This window comes from Protomyctophum bolini (genome assembly GCF_963924005.1).
Source record: "Protomyctophum bolini genome assembly, chromosome: 18".
NCBI classification, from domain to species: Eukaryota; Metazoa; Chordata; class Actinopteri; order Myctophiformes; family Myctophidae; genus Protomyctophum; species Protomyctophum bolini.
In genome coordinates, this window is record NC_137879.1 from 2827808 (window position 1) to 2847895 (window position 20088).

Below are 20088 nucleotides of genomic sequence, written 5' to 3' on the forward strand. Positions count from 1 at the left end.
CTGTGTCCCCGTGTGTCCCTGTGTCTCTGTGTCCCTGTGCCCCTGTGCCCCCCCTGTGTCCTTGTGTCTCTATGTGTCCCTGTGTCCCTCTGTGTCCCTGTGTCCCCCCTGTGCCCCTGTGTCCCTGTGTCTCTGTGTGTCCCTGTGTCTCTGTGTCCCTGTTACCCCCCTGTGCCCCTGTGTCCCTGTGTCCGAGCACGGAAATATATAGCGTTTGTTCACCACCAGGCGTCACTGTTGCACAGCCTAACACAGAGACAGGCCAGGGAGGAGGGCTTGTACAGTACAGTACAGTACAGTACAGTACAGTACAGCACAGCACAGTACAGCACAGCACAGTACAGTACAGTACAGTACAGTACAGCACCACTCACTTCAGACGGGTCTGATTTTTTTGCATTGGTTCAATAATCTGTGTTTTGTAACCAACCCACAGATGTAAAGGCTGTTCAATCAACAGCATTGATTTATGTTCGGTTGAATACATAATTATGGTATAACTATATCAGTGAAATGAATAAATAAGTTTAATACATAACTATAACTATAACTATGGCATAACTATATCAGTGAAATAAATAAACAGGCCAAACAATAGCAGGGTTGGTTCACGATATCATTTATTGTTATTATATTTACAAATGCCTGCAGATATCTATCTATACAGACTCCTGAGTCAAAACGTTCATGGGGCTAAAGGGAGTGAAACTGGACTGTATTCTGAAGAGGATTTGCGTTAAACTGAAGTCCTCTTTTTTTTTTTTTTTTCCTTTTTTTTTCTACTGTGTGTATATTCATTTTGGCGCCTCAAAGACGGCGTCCACTTTGAGCCTCTTGTAGAGCTTGACGATGAACTTCTTGCTCTGCTCCAGCTCGTAGGTGTCCGTGATCAGCTCCATCAGCAGGCGCTTGTTGCACGGCTCCACCTTGTCCTTGGTGAGCGGCGTCATGCCCTTGGGGTACACGTCCTCGTCCAGGATCACGTCCTTCATCTTCATGAAGGTGGCCGGCTCCATGTCCACCAGGCTGGTCAGGAGGAAGTCCTTGAACTTCTGCTCGGGGGTATTCTGGACTCCTGCCATGGCTGCTGCTTACTGCTGCTGCTTACTGCTGCTGCTTACTGCTGCTTACTGCTGCTGCTTACTGCTGCTGTCGGTTCGTGTCAAACAAACAAACACAAACAAACAAACAGAAGGATGTTTATTTACCCCATTCGGGACAGCTGGGGAACGGAAACCCCTTTTGGTGTTTTTAACCCGTTCTGACCTGGGATCAGATTCTAAAAATGTTCTTCTACATCCTGACGGTTTTCTGAAAAAGCCATGTCTTCTATGTCAGTCGTTCTTCGATTAAAAAAAATAAATAGCAGAGTGGCGCGCTATAGAGCCAAATATTGTCACAACTTTCCCTGCGCAATTCTGCCAATAATAAACGCATTATCTTTAGACACTCGTCTGAGTTTAGGGCGGATGTCAAACAATTAAGTTGATCACGTGACGTTGATACCCGTTCCCTATTGGCTCGTATACGAGGACATGTGGGCGGCAGAACGTACGCTGACCGCTAGCATGGTTTCGTCTTCGGATTCGGGTTCTTGGAAACGCCCCCCCAGCCACGCCCACAAGGTTAGGTTTAGGTATAGTTTACTGAGGTTAGGTTTAGGTATAGTTTACTGAGGTTAGGTTTAGGTATAGTTTACTGAGGTTAGGTTTAGGTATAGTTTACTGAGGTTAGGTTTAGGTATAGTTTACTGAGGTTAGGTTTAGGTATAGTTTTACTGAGGTTAGGTTTAGGTATAGTTTACTGAGGTTAGGTTTAGGTATAGTTTTACTGAGGTTAGGTTTAGGTATAGTTTTACTGAGGTTAGGTTTAGGTATAGTTTTACTGAGGTTAGGTTTAGGTATAGTTTTACTGAGGTTAGGTTTAGGTATAGTTTTACTGAGGTTAGGTTTAGGTATAGTTTTACTGAGGTTAGGTTTAGGTATAGTTTACTGAGGTTAGGTTTAGGTATAGTTTTACTGAGGTTAGGTTTAGGTATAGTTTTACTGAGGTTAGGTTTAGGTATAGTTTTACTGAGGTTAGGTTTAGGTATAGTTTTACTGAGGTTAGGTTTAGGTATAGTTTTACTGAGGTTAAGGTTTAGGTATAGTTTTACTGAGGTTAAGGTTAGGGTTGGTTATAGTTTTACTGAGTTTAAGGTTAGGTTTAGGTTATAGTTTTACTGAGGTTAAGGTTAGGGCCGATTCATACTCCTATTTTACCGCTGTTTCGCCGCTGTAGTGCCGAAATGATTTTGGCTAGTCAGACATTTTCAGTAGCACCGAATAGCCGACTTTAGGACGGTACCCGCCTCCCCAAACCTCAAATGACGTCACATTGTAGGCTCTACAGAGCCGAACCGACTTTTATTCGGCTCTAAAATTAGAGTATGAATCGGCCCTTAGGGTTAGGTTTAGGTGTAGGCTGTCAATCACAGCGCACCCTCTACATTCACGCTGACCTTGGCGGGGACTTACGTGGTGTGTCTGTGAGGAAGGGATTGGCCCTGGGACGTCCTTGTTGTGTCTGTGAGGAAGGGATTGGCCAATGGGACGTCCTTGTTGTGTCTGTGAGGAAGGGATTGGCCAATGGGACGTCCTTGTTGTGTCTGTGAGGAAGGGATTGGCCAATGTTAGGGTTAGGGTTCTTGTTGCTGATCTGGCGTTTAGTGGAGTCTGTCGTGAAGATAACCCAACGCATCATCCACGTTAACATTTCACGCTTTAAACGTGTCTCTCCGTACAGTAATTCATAAAGAATAATACTATAGTAAACAACAATAGACTTATATTGCGTTATAGACATGTTATACATATATGGTATTGTTCCATTTGTATTGTTTTAAATTCTACAACACTTTGTACACTAACTATACAAACACAATACCATATGTTAACACGTTTCAACCCATGCAGCTGCACAAGTGAAGTTAAACAAAAAGTGAAGATTTTAGTTTAGCTCAACATTTTAGCAAGTTTAGATGGTCAACAATACATTTAGAAAAGCCAGTGCGTGAAAGTATACACCTTATCACATGTAGACGGTAATTAAAACAATTCAATAACAATTGATTTAATTAATTTAAAAATATATAATTTTATTGACAAAAACTTAAACTTAAAATAAAGCAAAACTTGGTGAAAGTTCACAATCTGTCAGTAATAGTATGCTTTACGCCAGCTTGTATGAAATGTAAAACACATAGCTAATCATTTTGTTGAATATAGCCGACATTTGGAAAGATATGTCTTCGAAACAAAATAAAGAAAAGATTAATCATGCCTACAGTACAGTACAGTACAGTACAGTACAGTCGCAGCGCTAACCCAATGCGTCAACACCGGGAAAGCATTTCAGATTTTAGCATAAAATAAACAAATAAATAAATAGCAGCTCTACAAGCTCGCGGCACGAAGCGACTTGCACATTTGCTATTTTTTGAAAGATTTGTAAAATATTAATATGTTTAGTTCAGAAGGCATTTTGTAGAATTTGTGAGCTAGTTAATCCAGCTATACCAATCCGACGCTGAAACAAAAGCGTGTTTCGTTTACTATATAGCGTTAGACATATAATAGCAGTTCCATGGAAGCCAGTGAAATTCGAGTTCCATGGAAGCCAGCGTCGAGTGAATAGCGTTAGACGAATCGAATAGCGTTAGACATAACAGCAGTTCCATGGAAGCCAGCGTCGAGTGAATAGCGTTAGACGAATCGAATAGCGTTAGTCATAACAGCAGTTCCATGGAAGCCCGTGTCGAGTGAATAGCGTTAGACGAATCGAATAGCGTTAGTCATAACAGCAGTTCCATGGAAGCCCGTGAAATTACAGTTACATGGAAGCCAGTAGTCGCACCACCATCCTTACCTTCTCTCTCTCCTGTGTCCTCGCGTTCTGTCCGTCCTCTGTCCGAGTGTCCGCGTGTCCCGCTCCATGAAATGCTAATCCCGTTGGAAGATTATCCCCAGATTATTTATGACCATGAGCGTCACCTCATCGTCGTGCATACATGCATGGCGTGACTTCCAGATTTAATAATCATAACAAAATCCTTCACTGCACAAGGAGTCCAAGCCACTTCTTATCACCTGACAGGGGGGAGTTTCCCTGGTTGGACGTTGGGCGCATGGAAGGAACACGTTATTCCAACCAGTTCCTTTCCCCCTCCATCAGGCGCCCCGGCTGGCCAGGGGGAGGCAGTTTAGAGACCAGTTCCTTTCCCCTCCATCAGATGCCCCCGGCTGGCCAGGGGGAGGCAGTTTAGAGACCAGTTCCTTTCCCCTCCATCAGATGCCCCCGGCTGGCCAGGGGGAGGCAGTTTAGAGACCAGGATTACGTGTGTGTGTGTGTGTGTGTGTGTGTGTGTGTGTGTGTGTGCGTGTGTGTGTGTGTGTGTGTGTGTGTGTGATTATGTGTGTTTCTTTTTTCTTCTTTTTTTTGGTAACCAAATGGATCCCCTTATTAGATCTTGGACCCTTACGCTTCCATTTGGTTTCATTTTTCACTCTCAAGAGTTAAATTATTCACATTGCTTATAATTTACCAGAAGTGTACATAATTATAGATTGACAGATTGTAGAAGAATTGTTATTTTGATCTGTTATCTCTCCTAATGGTACCAACATCAATACAACCTGTTGTCTCTCCTAATGGTACCAACATCAATACAACCTGTTGTCTCTCCTAATGGTACCAACATCAATACAACCTGTTGTCTCTCCTAATGGTACCAACATCAATACAGCCTGTTATCTCTCCTAATGGTACCAACATCAATACAGCCTGTTATCTCTCCTAATGGTACCAACATCAATACAGCATGGAACTACAACTGCACTCTGTCGAGGGCATACTTGCTTGTTGCACACTAGTAGGCCATAAATGGCCTATACTAGTGCGCAAGCAAGTACTTTCGACCGCTACAAACTGTCAAATCTCAGTAATGACTAATTGTGCCTGATACGGCAGTGGTGCCAGATTACATACATGTATATACACAGGAGCATTACCTTTAATCCTCCCGACACTAAAACATATCGTCATTACGTCACCATCGAAAACCAATTACACTCTGGCATTGGGTCCTGTAATCCACATCTTTTTTACGTCATCATTGAGAGCTAGTTATACATAATACTATATGTAATTTGTAAGTTGATTAGTTGTATACTGTGGTTATACCGTACGTAATAAAGATGTGGATTAAAGGACCCAATGCCAGAGTGTAATTGGTTTTCGACGGTGACGTAATGACGATAATTATGTTTGAGTGTTGGGAGGATTAAAGGTAATGCTCCATGTGTATACATGTATGTAATCTGGCACCACTGCCGTATCAGGCACAGTTTGCTGGGACGGTGCATATAAGCATAGAAATTGGCGGGACGGCTGGGACGGTGCGTACGAGTCCCGGGCGAAACTATAGTACTTGCGCGCTCTGCTTGTGCAAGTAATTATATGGACAGAATCTTATCCAACAATAAAACCATATTCTATCTATACGTTTTGGGTCTGAGAGGCTAAATGTCATCAAATGGTGGCCCGGCTGTGGCGCAAATGCAGAATAAAACAATAATGGACCTTGATGTGAAAAAAGTGAAATACCCCTTTAAGAGTTTCCCTCAGAGGGTGGGGGTGGGGAGGGTGAACTAATCAGCTCCAGATCTGACTGTAAGGAGATTAGGTAATTAATTATAATTAATAACAGCATATGGCTCCTCCTCTCCACACACACACACACACACACTGCATGGTCAGCACACCCGCCCTTTAAACCAATCGAGGAGCTTATAGCAGCCGTGTAACCGATTACATGTAATGTGTGGAAAGTAACTTGAGTAGATTCTTTTTTACAGTATGTCAATTTCAAAATCAGTGGATCGATCTACAGGCTCACAATTCAATTCAATTAGACTCATTGTGATGCGATGTGGTTTGTGACCAGTAGCCTACATACTACGTTGAAACTGAAAGCGCTTTTACTTTTTAAAGTTTTCAAATAATTGTAGCGGTGCAGTGGGGGTGGAAGCATGAGTCAAGTATCGAAAAATGTAAAACACTCGAGTAAAGAAAAGAAAAGAAACTTCTTGAGTATACGGTGGCGACTAAAACTAAGGCGAAAATTGTTCATCAACGTTTTTTCACTGATGAAAACTAAATGGAAACTAAATTAAAACTGAGCTATGATGTCTAAACTAAGGGCCGATTCATACTCCTATTTTACCGCTGTTTCGGCGCTGTAGTGCCGAAATGATTTCGGCTCGTCAGAAATGTTCAGTAGCACCGAAGAGCCGACTTTAGGACGGTACCCCCCCCCCCGACCCGAACCTCAAAAGACGTCACATTGTAGGCTCTACAGAGCCAAATGACGTCACATTGTAGGCTCTACAGCGCCGAACCGACTTTTATTCGGCTCTAAAATAGGAGTATGAATCGGCCCTAAGACTACATATTGACAATTTAGTCAACAAATAAAAACTAGACAAAAATGTTATGGGAAGGGACTAGCTATAGTGGACAAGAGATCCGTCATTTTACACTTGGTTTGCGTGCTGAAAATAGACAATCGCCTATTTTCGACTAAATCAACTGTATAGATTTAGCGGACTAAAATCATATGACATTTTAGTCGACTACAACTAGACTAACACGAAAACATTCCAGGTGACTAAAATGTGACTAAAACTAAAGCAAAACTATTCAAAAGACTAAAATCAACACTGCTTGAGTACAGTACTTGAGTAAAAGTACTTATGCTGCTGTACTTTACTTTTGACCAGCGCTTCCGACACACAATGCATGGTCAGCACGCCAGCGGTTATTGGATCACACACACACACACACACACACACACACACACACACACACACAGACACGCATGCACGCACGCACGCACACACACACACACACACACACACACACACACACACACACACCTAACACACACCTAACACACACACGCACACACACACACACACCTAACACACACGCACACGCACACACACGCGCACACACGCACACATAGCACGCACGCGCACTATAACTGCCACCCCGTCTTCACACTAGGGTGACCAGATGTCCCTCTTTGTCCCTCATTTCCAGGACTTTTCAGGCGTCCCACACATTGAGACCCTCATGTCTGTCCCACATTGTGACTGACAGGCAATATTACATCAGTGTTCAAATGCCCTAATAGTTTAGTCCCCTAATAGTTGGCCTTCTGTTGTAAAGCTCTCTCATTGTCTCTTCCTGCAAGATGTGTTTTTAAAGCCTGTTAAAATAGCATAAAAATGAAAAATAAAGCATGATTTTAAAACAAAAATGTGAGACACCAGAGGAGTTTATAAATGATAGCCAATAGGCCTTTAAGGTCGAATATGACATCAAGGCATTTAATAGCAACTCAAGTAAGTTGCAAACCCGGTACTATATCGGTATCGCTTGTGTGGGTCCCACACAAGCTTCACAGTGTGGGTCACAGTGTGGGTCCCACACAAGCTTCACAGTGTGGGTCCCACACAAGCTTCACAGTGTGGGTCCCACACAAGCGATACTTCTGTCCCTCAAATGAACACGTTTGTATCTGGTCATCTATGGCTACTGCACAGCCACACACACACACACACACACACAAGCGCACACACACACACACACACACACACACACACGCATGCGATGCGCATGGCATGCACGTGAACAATGACAGCATTATAACTGCCAACTGCTCTGCACGCACACACACACACACACACACACACACACACACACACACAATGACACATGCCAATGACAGACGGACAGGAGTGACTATGTGGTCATCTGAGGTGACTGACCAACACGCTTAATTGTGTATTAACCCATTCTGGACGGGAACCCCTTTTGGCATTATGTTCTACTTTAGCTGTTGAAAGATAGCAGATCTACAAGCTGAGTGCCGCGCTATTATTATTTTTTAAATCGTTAAATGTGCTGAAAACCTTTGAATATATATTCTTTCACAGTGAACGTTTTTAACTCGAAACCTTGCTTCTGGGGGGGGGGGGGGGGGGGTCCCTGGAACAACACATTTTCAGATGGGGGTCTGACCACTGACATAGAAACATATGTCATGATTTAGAAGACATTTTGTAGAATCGTGCTCAGGTCGCAACTTCACAGCAGCAGTTCCATAAATCCAACAGCTGCCCCTGAACTGTGGAATGCTCTCCCCGAACACTTGAGAGCACCACGGTCAATGGACTGCTTCAAGAGAGGACCTAAAGACCAACCTTTTTAATAAGGCCTTCTCCCAAACCCACTGACTTTATTCCCTGACCTCATGTTCAATAATCGTTGTTTTTGTTTGAGTGGTGCAACCACTCCAAGGAACAGCAATGTCCGTGTTCACCTATGTGTTCACCTATGTGTTCGGTTAAAATGGGTGGGGTTTAAAAAAAGGCAAGAGCTTGCTCTGGTGCACTGGCCTAAAAGTGGGTCCTTAAAAACTGCTAAAACTTCTGAAATGTATGTATGTAGGTATGTATGCATGTATGTATGTGTGTAGTATTTAAAAGGGGGCTTTTTTGTAAAAAGCCCAGCCCACAATACCTTCATATATTTAAAACTAATCCAAAATAGGGTTACCAGTGAAGGGCAAAATGCCTATTCACTGAGGACTATGCAAGGCAGAGGCGTCCACCCCCCTGAATCCAAGTTAGGCTAGACTATGTATGTATGTATGTATTATAATGTATGTATGTATGTATGTATGTATGTATGTATTAATGAGTATACATACAGTATGAGTATTAGTGCTGCACTGTTGCCTGCTAATGAGAGAGAGAGAGAGAGAGAGAGAGAGAGGGGGGGGGGGGGAGTTGCACCACTCAGTTCACACGGGTGTGATTTTTCTTGATGCCAAACTGTGTGCTTTTAATCGTGAATGTTCTTTTTTTTTTGCTTTTGACTCACTATACTGTTTCTTATTTTTGCCTAATGTCTACTGTAGCACTTTGAGGTTCTGAGGAATGTAAAGTGCATTATAAATACAATCCATTATTATTATTATAAATATACAACAAAAAACGTTTAGAAAGTTGTCACTGTCAGCATGGACACTGAGGCGCTCTACTACACTTCTTATATAGTCTGTCACTACCCTCTTGTGGCCAGACGTGGTAGTGCAGCTTGAATCAGCTCAGATTCATAGAGGAACCGTATGTATAGTAGGGAAATTAATGTCAGATATACAAGGGGTGGGAGTTTATAATTTTTTTTAGCCTACTTCATCTCACTCGATCCTTTTTGGATATGCTTAGATTACTTTCTCTATTTATTTTTTTGTTGCTATATTTTAATCTGATATTCATATAGACTCGAAATGTAATATTATTGCTTTATGATATTCTACTGTTTGCAAATTGCAGGTTAACTGCATGCCATGGTATTTTTTATATTAGGCTACATATTGTTTTTAGTTTTATTTTATTTATTTCTTAAATTCCAGGGACGGATTCGCCGGAACTGTTTATATACAGTAACAGTACCTACTGTGTTGTCGGACACAGTTAGTGGTTTACACGCTGATGCAGCTCCGTCCTGTGATCAAAGCTGTGTTCAGCAATTATGTGCTAGCACCAATAAAGTTTCCGGTTGCCTTCAGAATAAGTAATTCATGTTTTTAAATGACATACATTTTTTAATTTAAAAAATACATTTATGATGTATAGTATTTTATAATGAAGAAAATGCGAGCACTCAATATATGTCCTTTTCCCCCACATGATTTTATTTACCTCTGACGAGCAGACAACGTACGCGTTTAATGTGCAAATTAATATACCTTTTTTGTTTTTAACTACCTTTAACGTTTATTCTGAAAGGATCGGCCACCGGAAGTCGTATTGCTGCTCCGTTACTGCTGCTCTCAGAACACAGGCTTCTCTTTGGAGATCAGAAGCGATAGTTGAAGTTAGTTTAAAACGTTATAAAAGTGAGTATTACATTGTTTATTTCATTAATTCTAAAGCTGTGTGTGTGTGTGTGTGTGTGTGTGTGTGTGTGTTGTGGAAACTTGTCTGTAACTCATTCCCTGTAGATTTAATTTGCATGCAGAGCAACGAAGAGTATAAAAGTTTGTTGGCATGCATGGTGGTGTTGTTTTTCTCTTTGCTTAATTTCATTACATTTACGTTTGTAGTTTGTTTACGTTATGTATTCTATCGTGCATGTTGTTTATTGGGCGTTCTTGTATTGAAGCTCATTCATGAGAATGTTGTAATAAGAGAGAATTAAGAGAAATAAATGCGAGTAAAGTAACGACAACATGAACATACAAAGTTAGAAGAATCCTCACACACTGAGACCCGTGTGTGTGTGTGTGTGTGTGTGTGTGTGTGTGTCTGTCGCAGCAGCTGCAATCTGTGCTAGTGCCAACACTCCTGGATCTTCTCCTGCATTTTGACCACATAATTCACACAGGCTGTGTATTATAGTTGTAAAGTGCAGTTGCTTATTTGGGCTTGTTTATAAAGTGTACTTTGCTTATTTGGGCTTGAAGAGTTGTTGCTTGTTTGGGCTTGTTTATAGTGTAGTTGTTTATTTGGTCTTGTTTCTAAAGTGTAGTTGTTTATTTGGTCTTGTTTCTAAAGTGTAGTTGTTTATTTGGTCTTGTTTCTAAAGTGTAGTTGTTTATTTGGTCTTGTTTCTAAAGTGTAGTTGTTTATTTGGTCTTGTTTCTAAAGTGTAGTTGTTTAGTCAGTCTTGTTTCTAAATAGCCGCAATTTACCACTCTAGAGTTCTTTTATAATGGGATGAATCTAGAGTTGCAAGTACCCTCCATTGACTCCCCACTCATATTTTTTGGTTTGCGAAACGACGTTAAACTCACCAACATTGCAGCTGTAGTCCAAGCTTGAATTATCCTCTTTCAATCTGCCGAGCTTGTTTTTCATAAAAATGTAGAGATGTTATGAGCTACTTTCTGTCAAGACATCCTCTGCAAGTGATTGTTTTTCTAAGTGCTGGAGAGTTGCAAATTGCGGCTAGTTTCTAAAGTGTAGTTGTTTATTTGGTCTTGTTTCTAAAGTGTAGTTGTTTATTTGGTCTTGTTTCTAAAGTGTAGTTGTTTATTCGGTCTTGTTTCTAAAGTGTAGTTTTTTATTCAGTCTTGTTTCTAAGGTGTAGTTGCTTATTTCGGCTTGTTTCTCAAGTGTAGTTGCTTATTTCGGCTTGTTTCTAAAGTGTAGTTGTTTATTCAGTCTTGTTGTTTCTAAGGTATAGTTGCTTATTTTGGGCTTGTTTCTAAAGTGCTGTATCCTGAAGAACAAGCCCAAAGCAGGTATGTATTGTGCACCCCTGATCATGGTCTAGCCGTGATGCCAGGCTCTGTGGCGTGCACGGGTGGCGCTGTCGACTGGATCAGCTCCAGGTCTGCAGCTCCCGGTCTGCTGCTCCAGGTCTGCTCATGAGGCGCGCGGGACACATAGCAGCTTAAGAAAGAAATCCAGGTCTAGTCTAGGCGGGCGTGTGCACGAGACAATTTCACGAGGGGCGCGCCGCCTGTGAAGATACGCATCAAAAGGTTCCATTTTGTACCCTCTCCGAGTTAAATGAACACTGAGGGTTTCACTGTGTACTGTAAGCACATCATGTAACAGTAATGTTGTGTGTTCTCTCTGCAGACGAGACCTACAGTACTACCTCACCTCACCTCAGCCATGGCTGACAGGAGACTGGACACTGACCATGTGAGTGTGTGTGTGCATGCATGCGTGCGACTGCGTGCGCGTGTGTGTGTGTGTGCGTGTGTGTGTGTGTGCGCTGTACACGGGACAGGGAACGTTGTCTTACATACAGTGCCGTCGCTACCTATACGCGCAGTACGCACTGGGGGGGGCAGCAGCACAAATATCCTATGAGTAGGGCCAAAAGGGGCTCCGGCTTCCTGCCTCAAATGGCTTCAATGGAGGAACCAATATGCAAGGGGAAAATAGGACATTTGACAAGGTTGCACAAGGACAGTTTTCAGGCCACATTACCAGATGTGCAACAACATGACAACATGGCTTCACTGCACTGGCTTCCGGTTGCATTTAGGATTGATTTTAAAATTATTTTACTCGTGTATAAATCTCTCAATGGTCTCGCACCTTCCTACCTACATGACTGCCTGCCTAAATATGTCCCAAACCGCCCCCCCCTAAGGTCTTCCACTGCTGGCCTGCTCGCTTTGCCTAAGAAAATGGCAACTAAAAAACACGGGGAAGCAGCTTTTTGCTTCTACGGGCAGACGGCGTGGAACAAACTCCCACTGTACCTTCGTCAGGCAGCCTCTTTAGACATTTTTAAAGCACAGCTCAAGACCATAGACTGTAAAAAATATGGACAAAGCGTTCCGCGGGTCTAACATGAATGTAAAATGAAGCCTCTCTCTATGTGTCAGCAAGCAGCCATCTTTCTATATCCGGGCCCAGGCCCAGCTGGCCCATTGGCTGGCCCAGACAACGAGGCGGGACTTCCCCCCTTCTTCTTCGTTGGTTTTTATTTTGACTCGAGTGGGTGGGGGATCCTGTTCATAGACTGTAACGGTAGCCACGCCCCTCAGAACATGCGGGACTTTATGGTCATTCTTTTTATACATGGGACCATAATTTTCCAAAAAGAATATTATGACATTAGAAATGAGACTTTAAACTAGTGACTGGAAGCAAAAAGTATTCATGACCATGTTTATTAAGGTAATACAGTCTAGGTGAAGTTGGGCCAAAATACATGGACTTCTATGGGGCTATGGGTTTTTCTGGGTCCAGTGATAGCGCCACAACAGGCCATTATATGAACTTTCATTTCCTTAGTGGCTTCACAAAATATCTGTCTGACTGCCCCCCTGCTCAAGACCCACTTCTACAACATTGCTTTTAATTGATCTTTTATTTTTTGTTATTCATGTCCTCACTGTACTGCATTACCATTACTGCTTGTTGCCTTGCTTTTCTTTCTTTTTTCTCCATTGTTCTGTAAAGCACTTTGAGCTGCATTTCATGTCATGAAAGGTGCTATACAAATAAAGTTTTATTATTATTATTAATGGATGAACAGTAGTTTTATTTGTCCCTCTGGTGGTTGTTTGTCGTCGTTGCATACAGGGGGACGGCACCAGTGTACCTCCATCCTCCCTGAAGGCTGAGGTGTTTGAGAACCCTGACCATCCCAACAGGCTGTTAGAGGGTCTCAACAGGCTGCGTCTCAACGGTGTCCTGTGTGATGTGATTCTGTGCTGTGAGGGACAGGAGGTCCCCTGCCATCGTCATGTACTGGCCTCCTTCAGCCCTTACTTTGAGGTAAAGTGCTCAACCTTAAACTCTTAACCCATTCTGACCTGAGATCAGATTCATACGAGGTTTCCACTGGACACACACTGGTCTGATTAGCCCATTCTGACCTGAGATCAGATTCTAAAAATGTCAGTCGTTCTTCGATTTTTCAAAAAATAGCAGACCTGCCATTGAAATGGCATTGCAATGAACATCACTGATGACGTTTAGGTGAAAAAAGAACAGAAAGAAATTATAATAATTAAGTAATTAATTCAAATATAAGTTGTTGCTATAAAGCAACGCTGGGTCTTAGAGGGTTAAACCTCCTCCTCCTCCTCCTGCCTTGGCTTTTTTTTATTTTATACAAACCAATTATAATGCTATTGTCAAAATTAAATGTAAATAAGAAAGGCCTGAATTTCCCTGAACTGTGGACAGTCCCCCCCAAGCCAACCGTTCTCCTTTCCAACGTGCACAGGCCATGTTTACGTGTGGTATGAGGGAGTCCACACAGGACAGAGTGACCATCAGTGGACTGGAACCTCAGATGATTGGTTTGCTGGTGAACTACGCCTACACGTCTAAGGTGTCCATCTCTACTGATAATGTGCAGGTAATGTATTTTATTATTATCATAAACATCAGACATTGTCTCCATATAGTCCTACATAACATCAAGCTAATGTGTTCATTTGTTCCAGGCTCTGCTGGCGGCATCAGACCTGTTGGAAGTCACGTCTGTGCGAGAGGCCTGCTGTGAATACATGAAGCGTCACTTGGACGTAAATAACTGTGTGGAGTTTTACTGCAGTGCCGACGACCACTCCTGTGAAACGTTGAGGGAACTCAGCCTGGATCACGTTCTGGAACACTTCAGTGTCCTCTACCAGGGGGTCAGTGATTCTTTAGCTTTTTCTTCCTGCTATAACTATAACTTAGTCATTAGTTTTATTCCTGCTAGTCGACCTCCCACTAACCGGCCACAACTGACCCAGACCAGAGTAGAAACATTCCATCAATCACAGAGATTATATACATGTATATAAGTTATAGTCATATGCTCTGTATAGCAGTGGCCGGCAAACTGTGTTCTTCTGGATCGGTCTAGTGAAGAAACACACAGAAGGTTGTCGTATATTAGATCAGTCGATGGGTGGCTCTTCCAAGAGAGATTGTGCGCTCTCATTAGAAGGCGGGTGTTCGTGCCATCCAGCCGTTTCTCTAACTTCTTTGAAAGTGAAAATGTCTCAGAGCCATAGAGTCCTAAATATTTTTTACCTTGAACCCTAAGCTGGGATGACCAGATCTTAATGCACGTCACTGCGAAATACACCATTTACCATTTTAACTAAACAAACCCATCACTCACCACCAGTGAGCACTTCAGAGGAGAAAAGGTGACTTCAGTATGAAGTAGTGTCTTCATGTCTCTCAGCTAATCGTGTTATTTATTTATTTTTCTTCTACCAATAGGAGGAGTTCCTCTCTCTCTCCGTGGAAAGGCTGACGGAGGTTCTCTCCAGTGACCATCTGAATGTTCCTGAGGAGGACATGGTGTTTGAGGCTGCCATGCTGTGGTTAGACAAGAGTCCTACCCACAGACAGAGCTTTGGACAGGTCAGTCATTTCTTATTCTCTCGAGTCTCGCCTTGTAAGACAATCGGAGACAAGCGTCTCTTTACCCTCATGTTTAGCTCCTCGCGGTGGCCTTTAAACCGCCGCAACAGTCTCTATCATGTTGATCACCCAATATCCAGTTGGACCAGTACTAATACTCTGTGTTCTCTCTGTGTGTTCTTTAAGGTGTTGGAGCACATCCGTCTGCCTCTCATCAGTCCCTCCTACCTCCACACTGTGGTGGAGAGTCTGGAGGTGGTGAAAGAACAGCCGGGCTGTCAGAGGTTCATCTCTGAGGCCAAGGGGGAGCAGCCATACTCTGACACAGCACGCCCACGCAGGATCACAGGTAGGCAGAGAGAGGGCAGTGTTGGGGAAAGTTCCTGAAAACCACTAACTAGTAGTTACAGTTACTAGTTCATTACTTACACCAGAGAATCCTTTTAGTTTGGACAAATCACAAATCCATTCTATTGTCTCCTCCTCTGTCTCTCCTGCTCCCCCTGGTGGTTGAAGTGATCGTGACTCTGGAACAGGGCGTGGGGCGTCGTAGTAAATCCCACACCTTTGACCCCCTCGCCAGGCAGTGGAAGACTCTCTGTCGACTGCCAACCATAGTACATGATTACGCTGTGGTTGCATCAGGTGAGGATTTCACCGTCACAGTCCATCAAACGTTTTGATTGATTGATTGACATATTTATTAACAGTTTTGCAGAATTACAGTACATTTCAAGCACAAAACTCAATACAACAATTAAGCATTATACACTTGTTTACAACAGGGTCCTCCTTGTTCAATTCGTCAAAACATTTAGAGACGTACAAATAGACACTTCTATTATAGTTAAAGAACAGAACAGGAATTCATCTTAAAGGAAGCAAAAAAGGAAAATAAGTTGTTATAAGTCTGCTCTTTCTCCACCATAGGTTCCAGTCTGTATTTGGCCGGAGGCCAAATACAGATACAGATGTTGTATCCTCTTTACTTTAGAGAGACGTGGAGCTACAATGTCCTCCATAACTCATGGCGGAGGAAGGCCGACATGAATGAGCCGCGCCACCTTTTCAGTAAGATCAAACTACAATGTAGAACAATACAATAAGAATGTGAAGGAGAAAGCCTAAAAACCCTCCAGGGGCTTCTCCAAGGCTTGTTTATACATTCATATTTTCTTTTCTTTTTTTTGTTTAAAGAAAAAACATCATATTGAACATGCAGATGCATCTACTCTAGTTGATTACCCCTGGCATAATTATGACCAAGGAACTTAGCCACAGGTCACAGGTCATTTCTAATTTCTTCCCCCCTGCTCAACCCCACATGTTCACAGGCCTGGTGATGCTGGATGGATGTGTGTTTGCAGTCGGGGGCCGAGGGAGTGAGAAGAGTGGAGACTCGATGGAGAAATACGACCCGCACACAGACTCCTGGAGGCTCATGGAGTCTGTCGGTGTGGCGGCGCGTTACGGTGGTTGTGACAGCTGTAACGTGGTCGCTCTGGACGGACATCTCTATGTTATTGGTACGGGAGCAGATCTGTGGTGGGAAAAAATACTCACATTTCACTGCAATGTATACAAATACTCTGTTAGAAGTAGATTCAAATTTTAATTGAGTTAAATGAGATCAGATTCTAAAAATGTTCTTCTACATCCTGACGGTTTTCTGAAAAAGCTATGTTTCTATGTCAGTCGTTCTTCGATTTTTATAAAATAGCAGACCTACAAGCTCGTAGCGCGCCATTGAGCTTGTAGATCTGCTATTTTTCAATAGCTAAAGCATAACATAATGCTTTACACCAAAAGGGGTTAAGTACAGTACTTGTCTTAGTTACGTAACCCTTGTATATTTATACCCACAGGTTCAACCTGCTGGGGTCCATGAGGTGTTAGTGGAATGTCAAAGCATAAATGTTCACTGAAAAATTGGTATTTTTATGTACGTGTCCTCCCGGACACTAGGTGGCGCTCCAGGTGACGATGAGGAGCCAGGTGGCCAGGTGGCCAAGTACAACCCCGTAACCTCCGTGTGGACACGACTCGCTCCGATGCTGAATCCACGAGATAAATCAGCAGCTTGTGTTCTGAACGGAAAGATCTACATTACAGGTACGATAAATCAGCTGCTTGTGTTCTGAACGGAAAGATCTACATTACAGGTACGATAAATCAGCTGCTTGTGTTCTGAACGGAAAGATCTACGTTACAGGTACCTTGTGTTCTGCGAGCTTGTAGGTCTGCTATTTTTGAACAATCAAAGAACGACTGACATAGAAACATGAGTTTGAGCACATGATAAAACACAACTTAACAAGTCACTGTCCTGTTTGATTCTTGTTTTGTCTTATTAGGTGGTGAGCATTATCGTAACGGGCCAATTACAAGTATGATGGAACGCTACGACCCGCAGTGCGACCAGTGGACCATGTGTGCCTCCATGCAGGTCAAACGCATCTCTCATGGCGTGGCTGTGGTGGACGGAAGGATCTACGCACTAGGCGGGCGAGACTATTCTGGGTATGACACCGCTGGCTGCTCCTCGAATGTCTGGGGAAATGTGTCTTCTTTGAATGAATTAATGAATGCCTTCATTGCAGAAAAACATACAAAAGACAACATGAAACTGCCTCCCCCTGGCCAGCCGGGGCGCCTGATGGAGGGGAAAGGAACTGGTTGGAATATCGTGTTCCTTCCACGCGCTATACGTCCAACCAGGGAAACTCCCCCCTGTCAGGTGTAAAGGAGCAACTTGGACACTCAGGCATGAAGGAAGCATGAGTTCAAGTCCGTTGCTCTCCCCTTGTCCCCCATATATGGGGACTAGGTTGGTCTCCCCCTTGTCCCCCATATATGGGGACTAGGTTGGTCTCCCCTTGTCCCCCATATATGGGGACTAGGTTGGTCTCCCCTTGTCCCCCATATATGGGGACTAGGTTGGTGGAGGGTGTGTAGAGCCCAGGATCACATTAGATGATTGACACAGGGGTGAAAATTGGGTTACAAAAATCGTGGTATGAAAAAAATAATATATATATATATATATATATAAAAAAAACACATGTGTGTGTGTGTATGTGTATATATATATATATATATATATATATATATATATATATACATCCAATATAACACTGTCCGAATGTATGTTAGACAGGCATTTGTGACAGTTATAAATAAAGGCTTTTTACTGTCTGCTTTTAAATGTCTTCTTAGGCTAGAGAAGTATCTAGTGTCTTTTGACAGGGTTATTTATACAGACGATGATGCTTTTGATTGATCAATTTATTAACAGTTTGCACATTTACAGTGCATTTCAACATACAACTCCATACAAAAAACTGTTAACTGTGAGTGGACTACAGACACCATAAAGCATTACTCTTGTTTACAACAGGGCCCACCATTTTCAATTCATCAAACCTGAATGAATCTATGCATTAGGTTCCGGAGAACGTCTTGAAAAGCATCGCCTCTTCCTCATTTCTCTCATGGTGTGTGTCTCTTCACGTAGGTCCGATCACAAGGTCGAGTGCTACTGCGAACGGCGGGTGAACTCGTGGGAAACCGTGGGACGGATTCCTCTCTTCCGCTTCCACCTCAAATGTGTCTCTCTCAAGCTGCGGAGGGATCACGGACAGCCCAGCATAGACCAGGCTTTTGAAGAAGACCACCCACGGTGGACCCGGGAACCCACCGGACGTGGAGCGATGGGACACGACTTTTGAGGAAGGCGGATTCGCCTTCCGTCACGTTTGTCACTGTCTGAGCCGGCGTGTGGACCTCATGTTTGTGCGAGACAATTACAATACCGGTGGTTCCAAAACGCTTTGATGTCAAGGACCACCATGACTCTTTGAGTCACAGACACGTAAAGGGGAAATAATTTTGGAACCTGTTTTGGAATCTGACTGAATTTATGTCCTAGTCAGTTTTGACATTAATTAACCCATTTTGGGGCGGGAACCCCTTTTGGTGTTAGCATTATGTTATGCTTTAGCTATTGAAAAATAGCAGATCTACAAGCTCATAGCGCTACGAGCTTGTAGATATGCTATTTTTTGAAAAATCGAAGAACGACCGACATAGAAACACAGCATTTCCAGGAAACTGTCAGGATGTACAGTAGAAGACATGTTTAAGCCGTCTGTTATTTAATATTTATTTATTTATTCGACGTATTTCGGGCTATATTGCCCCCAGATAACTACAGTAGTACATTATGCTGCATGTTCACTTTGGCCTTCATTTCAGAGCCTTAATATCTCACCTCATATCTCTATTCTATTTAGTTTGTGTGTATACTTACTGTAGTCTATGATAATTTAATGCAATACTGGAATATGCGGAAATGACTGGAGATGCACATCCTGAAGTGTCTATTAGTCCGCGTCCACTGGAACAAGTACTCACATTTTTTACTCAAGTAAAATGTATCAATTCTGCAATGTAAGAATACTCTGTTACTCTGTACCAAAAGTAGAAAGTACTGGTTGTTGTGCAGAATGTCACAACTTTCCAATGTGTTGTATTGTGAGCTTGTATTTTAGGTGGCTGATTTTCAAATGGCCCCAAATGCAAACATGGCTGATAATGTACGTTTTTCTGATAATTATATGAAAATTAAAGTCTACAAAGTAACTAGTAATTAAAGGTTTCAAATAATTGCAGAGGAGTAACATTACAATATGAGGATTTGAAATGTAGTGGAGTAGATTAGAAGATACTGAAATACTGGAAATTACTAAATTCTCCAGTAAAGTGTAAACGATAGTTGTACTGTAGTTAGTACAAGTATTTGAGTAAATGGTACCCTTACACACTCAAGAGAGAAAATATTGTTTAACATCTGCATTACTTACAAGACGTCTACACAAAAATTAGAGAATTTGAATAATTCATATAATAATTTTGATCAACGTTTGCCTGTTACTACTTCGTAGTAGTGTTGTTTTCGTCGACTAAAACTATTAAGACGAACAATGTTCGTCGACTACCTTTTTTCACTGACTAAAACTAAATCAAAACGAATCTATGATGACTTAAAACTAAGACTAAATATACTGACAATTTCGTCAACAAATAAAAACTAGACTAAAATGTTAGTAAGGGACTAGTGGACAAGAGATCCAGTTTT

At 42.4% G+C, this 20088-nt stretch overlaps 1 protein-coding gene across 1 annotated transcript; it reads left to right on the forward strand.

The window, feature by feature from the left end:
• Window positions 1-9945: 9945 nt before the first annotated feature.
• Window positions 9946-19545, forward strand: LOC308333406 (kelch-like protein 24). The gene is made up of 13 exons (XM_080789796.1): window positions 9946-10009; window positions 11700-11765; window positions 13164-13358; window positions 13813-13947; window positions 14036-14227; window positions 14808-14951; window positions 15138-15300; window positions 15468-15596; window positions 15882-16022; window positions 16286-16477; window positions 16917-17063; window positions 17306-17471; window positions 18466-19545. Exons 2-13 carry the CDS (start codon window positions 11736-11738, stop codon window positions 18677-18679), a joined length of 1848 nt encoding a protein of 615 aa, XP_080645922.1. The 5' UTR covers window positions 9946-10009; window positions 11700-11735; the 3' UTR covers window positions 18680-19545.
• The last annotated feature ends 543 nt before the right edge of the window (window positions 19546-20088 follow it).

What these genes read in the sequence shown, in the direction of transcription:
- LOC308333406 (XM_080789796.1), top strand. Translation starts at nt 11,736, where the DNA reads ATGGCTGACAGGAGACTGGACACTGACCAT. An exon ending in TGAGCCGCGCCACCTTTTCA is followed by an intron (nt 16,023 to 16,285) that starts GTAAGATCAAAC and finishes ACATGTTCACAG; the next exon opens with GCCTGGTGATGCTGGATGGA. An exon ending in GGCGGGCGAGACTATTCTGG is followed by an intron (nt 17,472 to 18,465) that starts GTATGACACCGC and finishes CTCTTCACGTAG; the next exon opens with GTCCGATCACAAGGTCGAGT.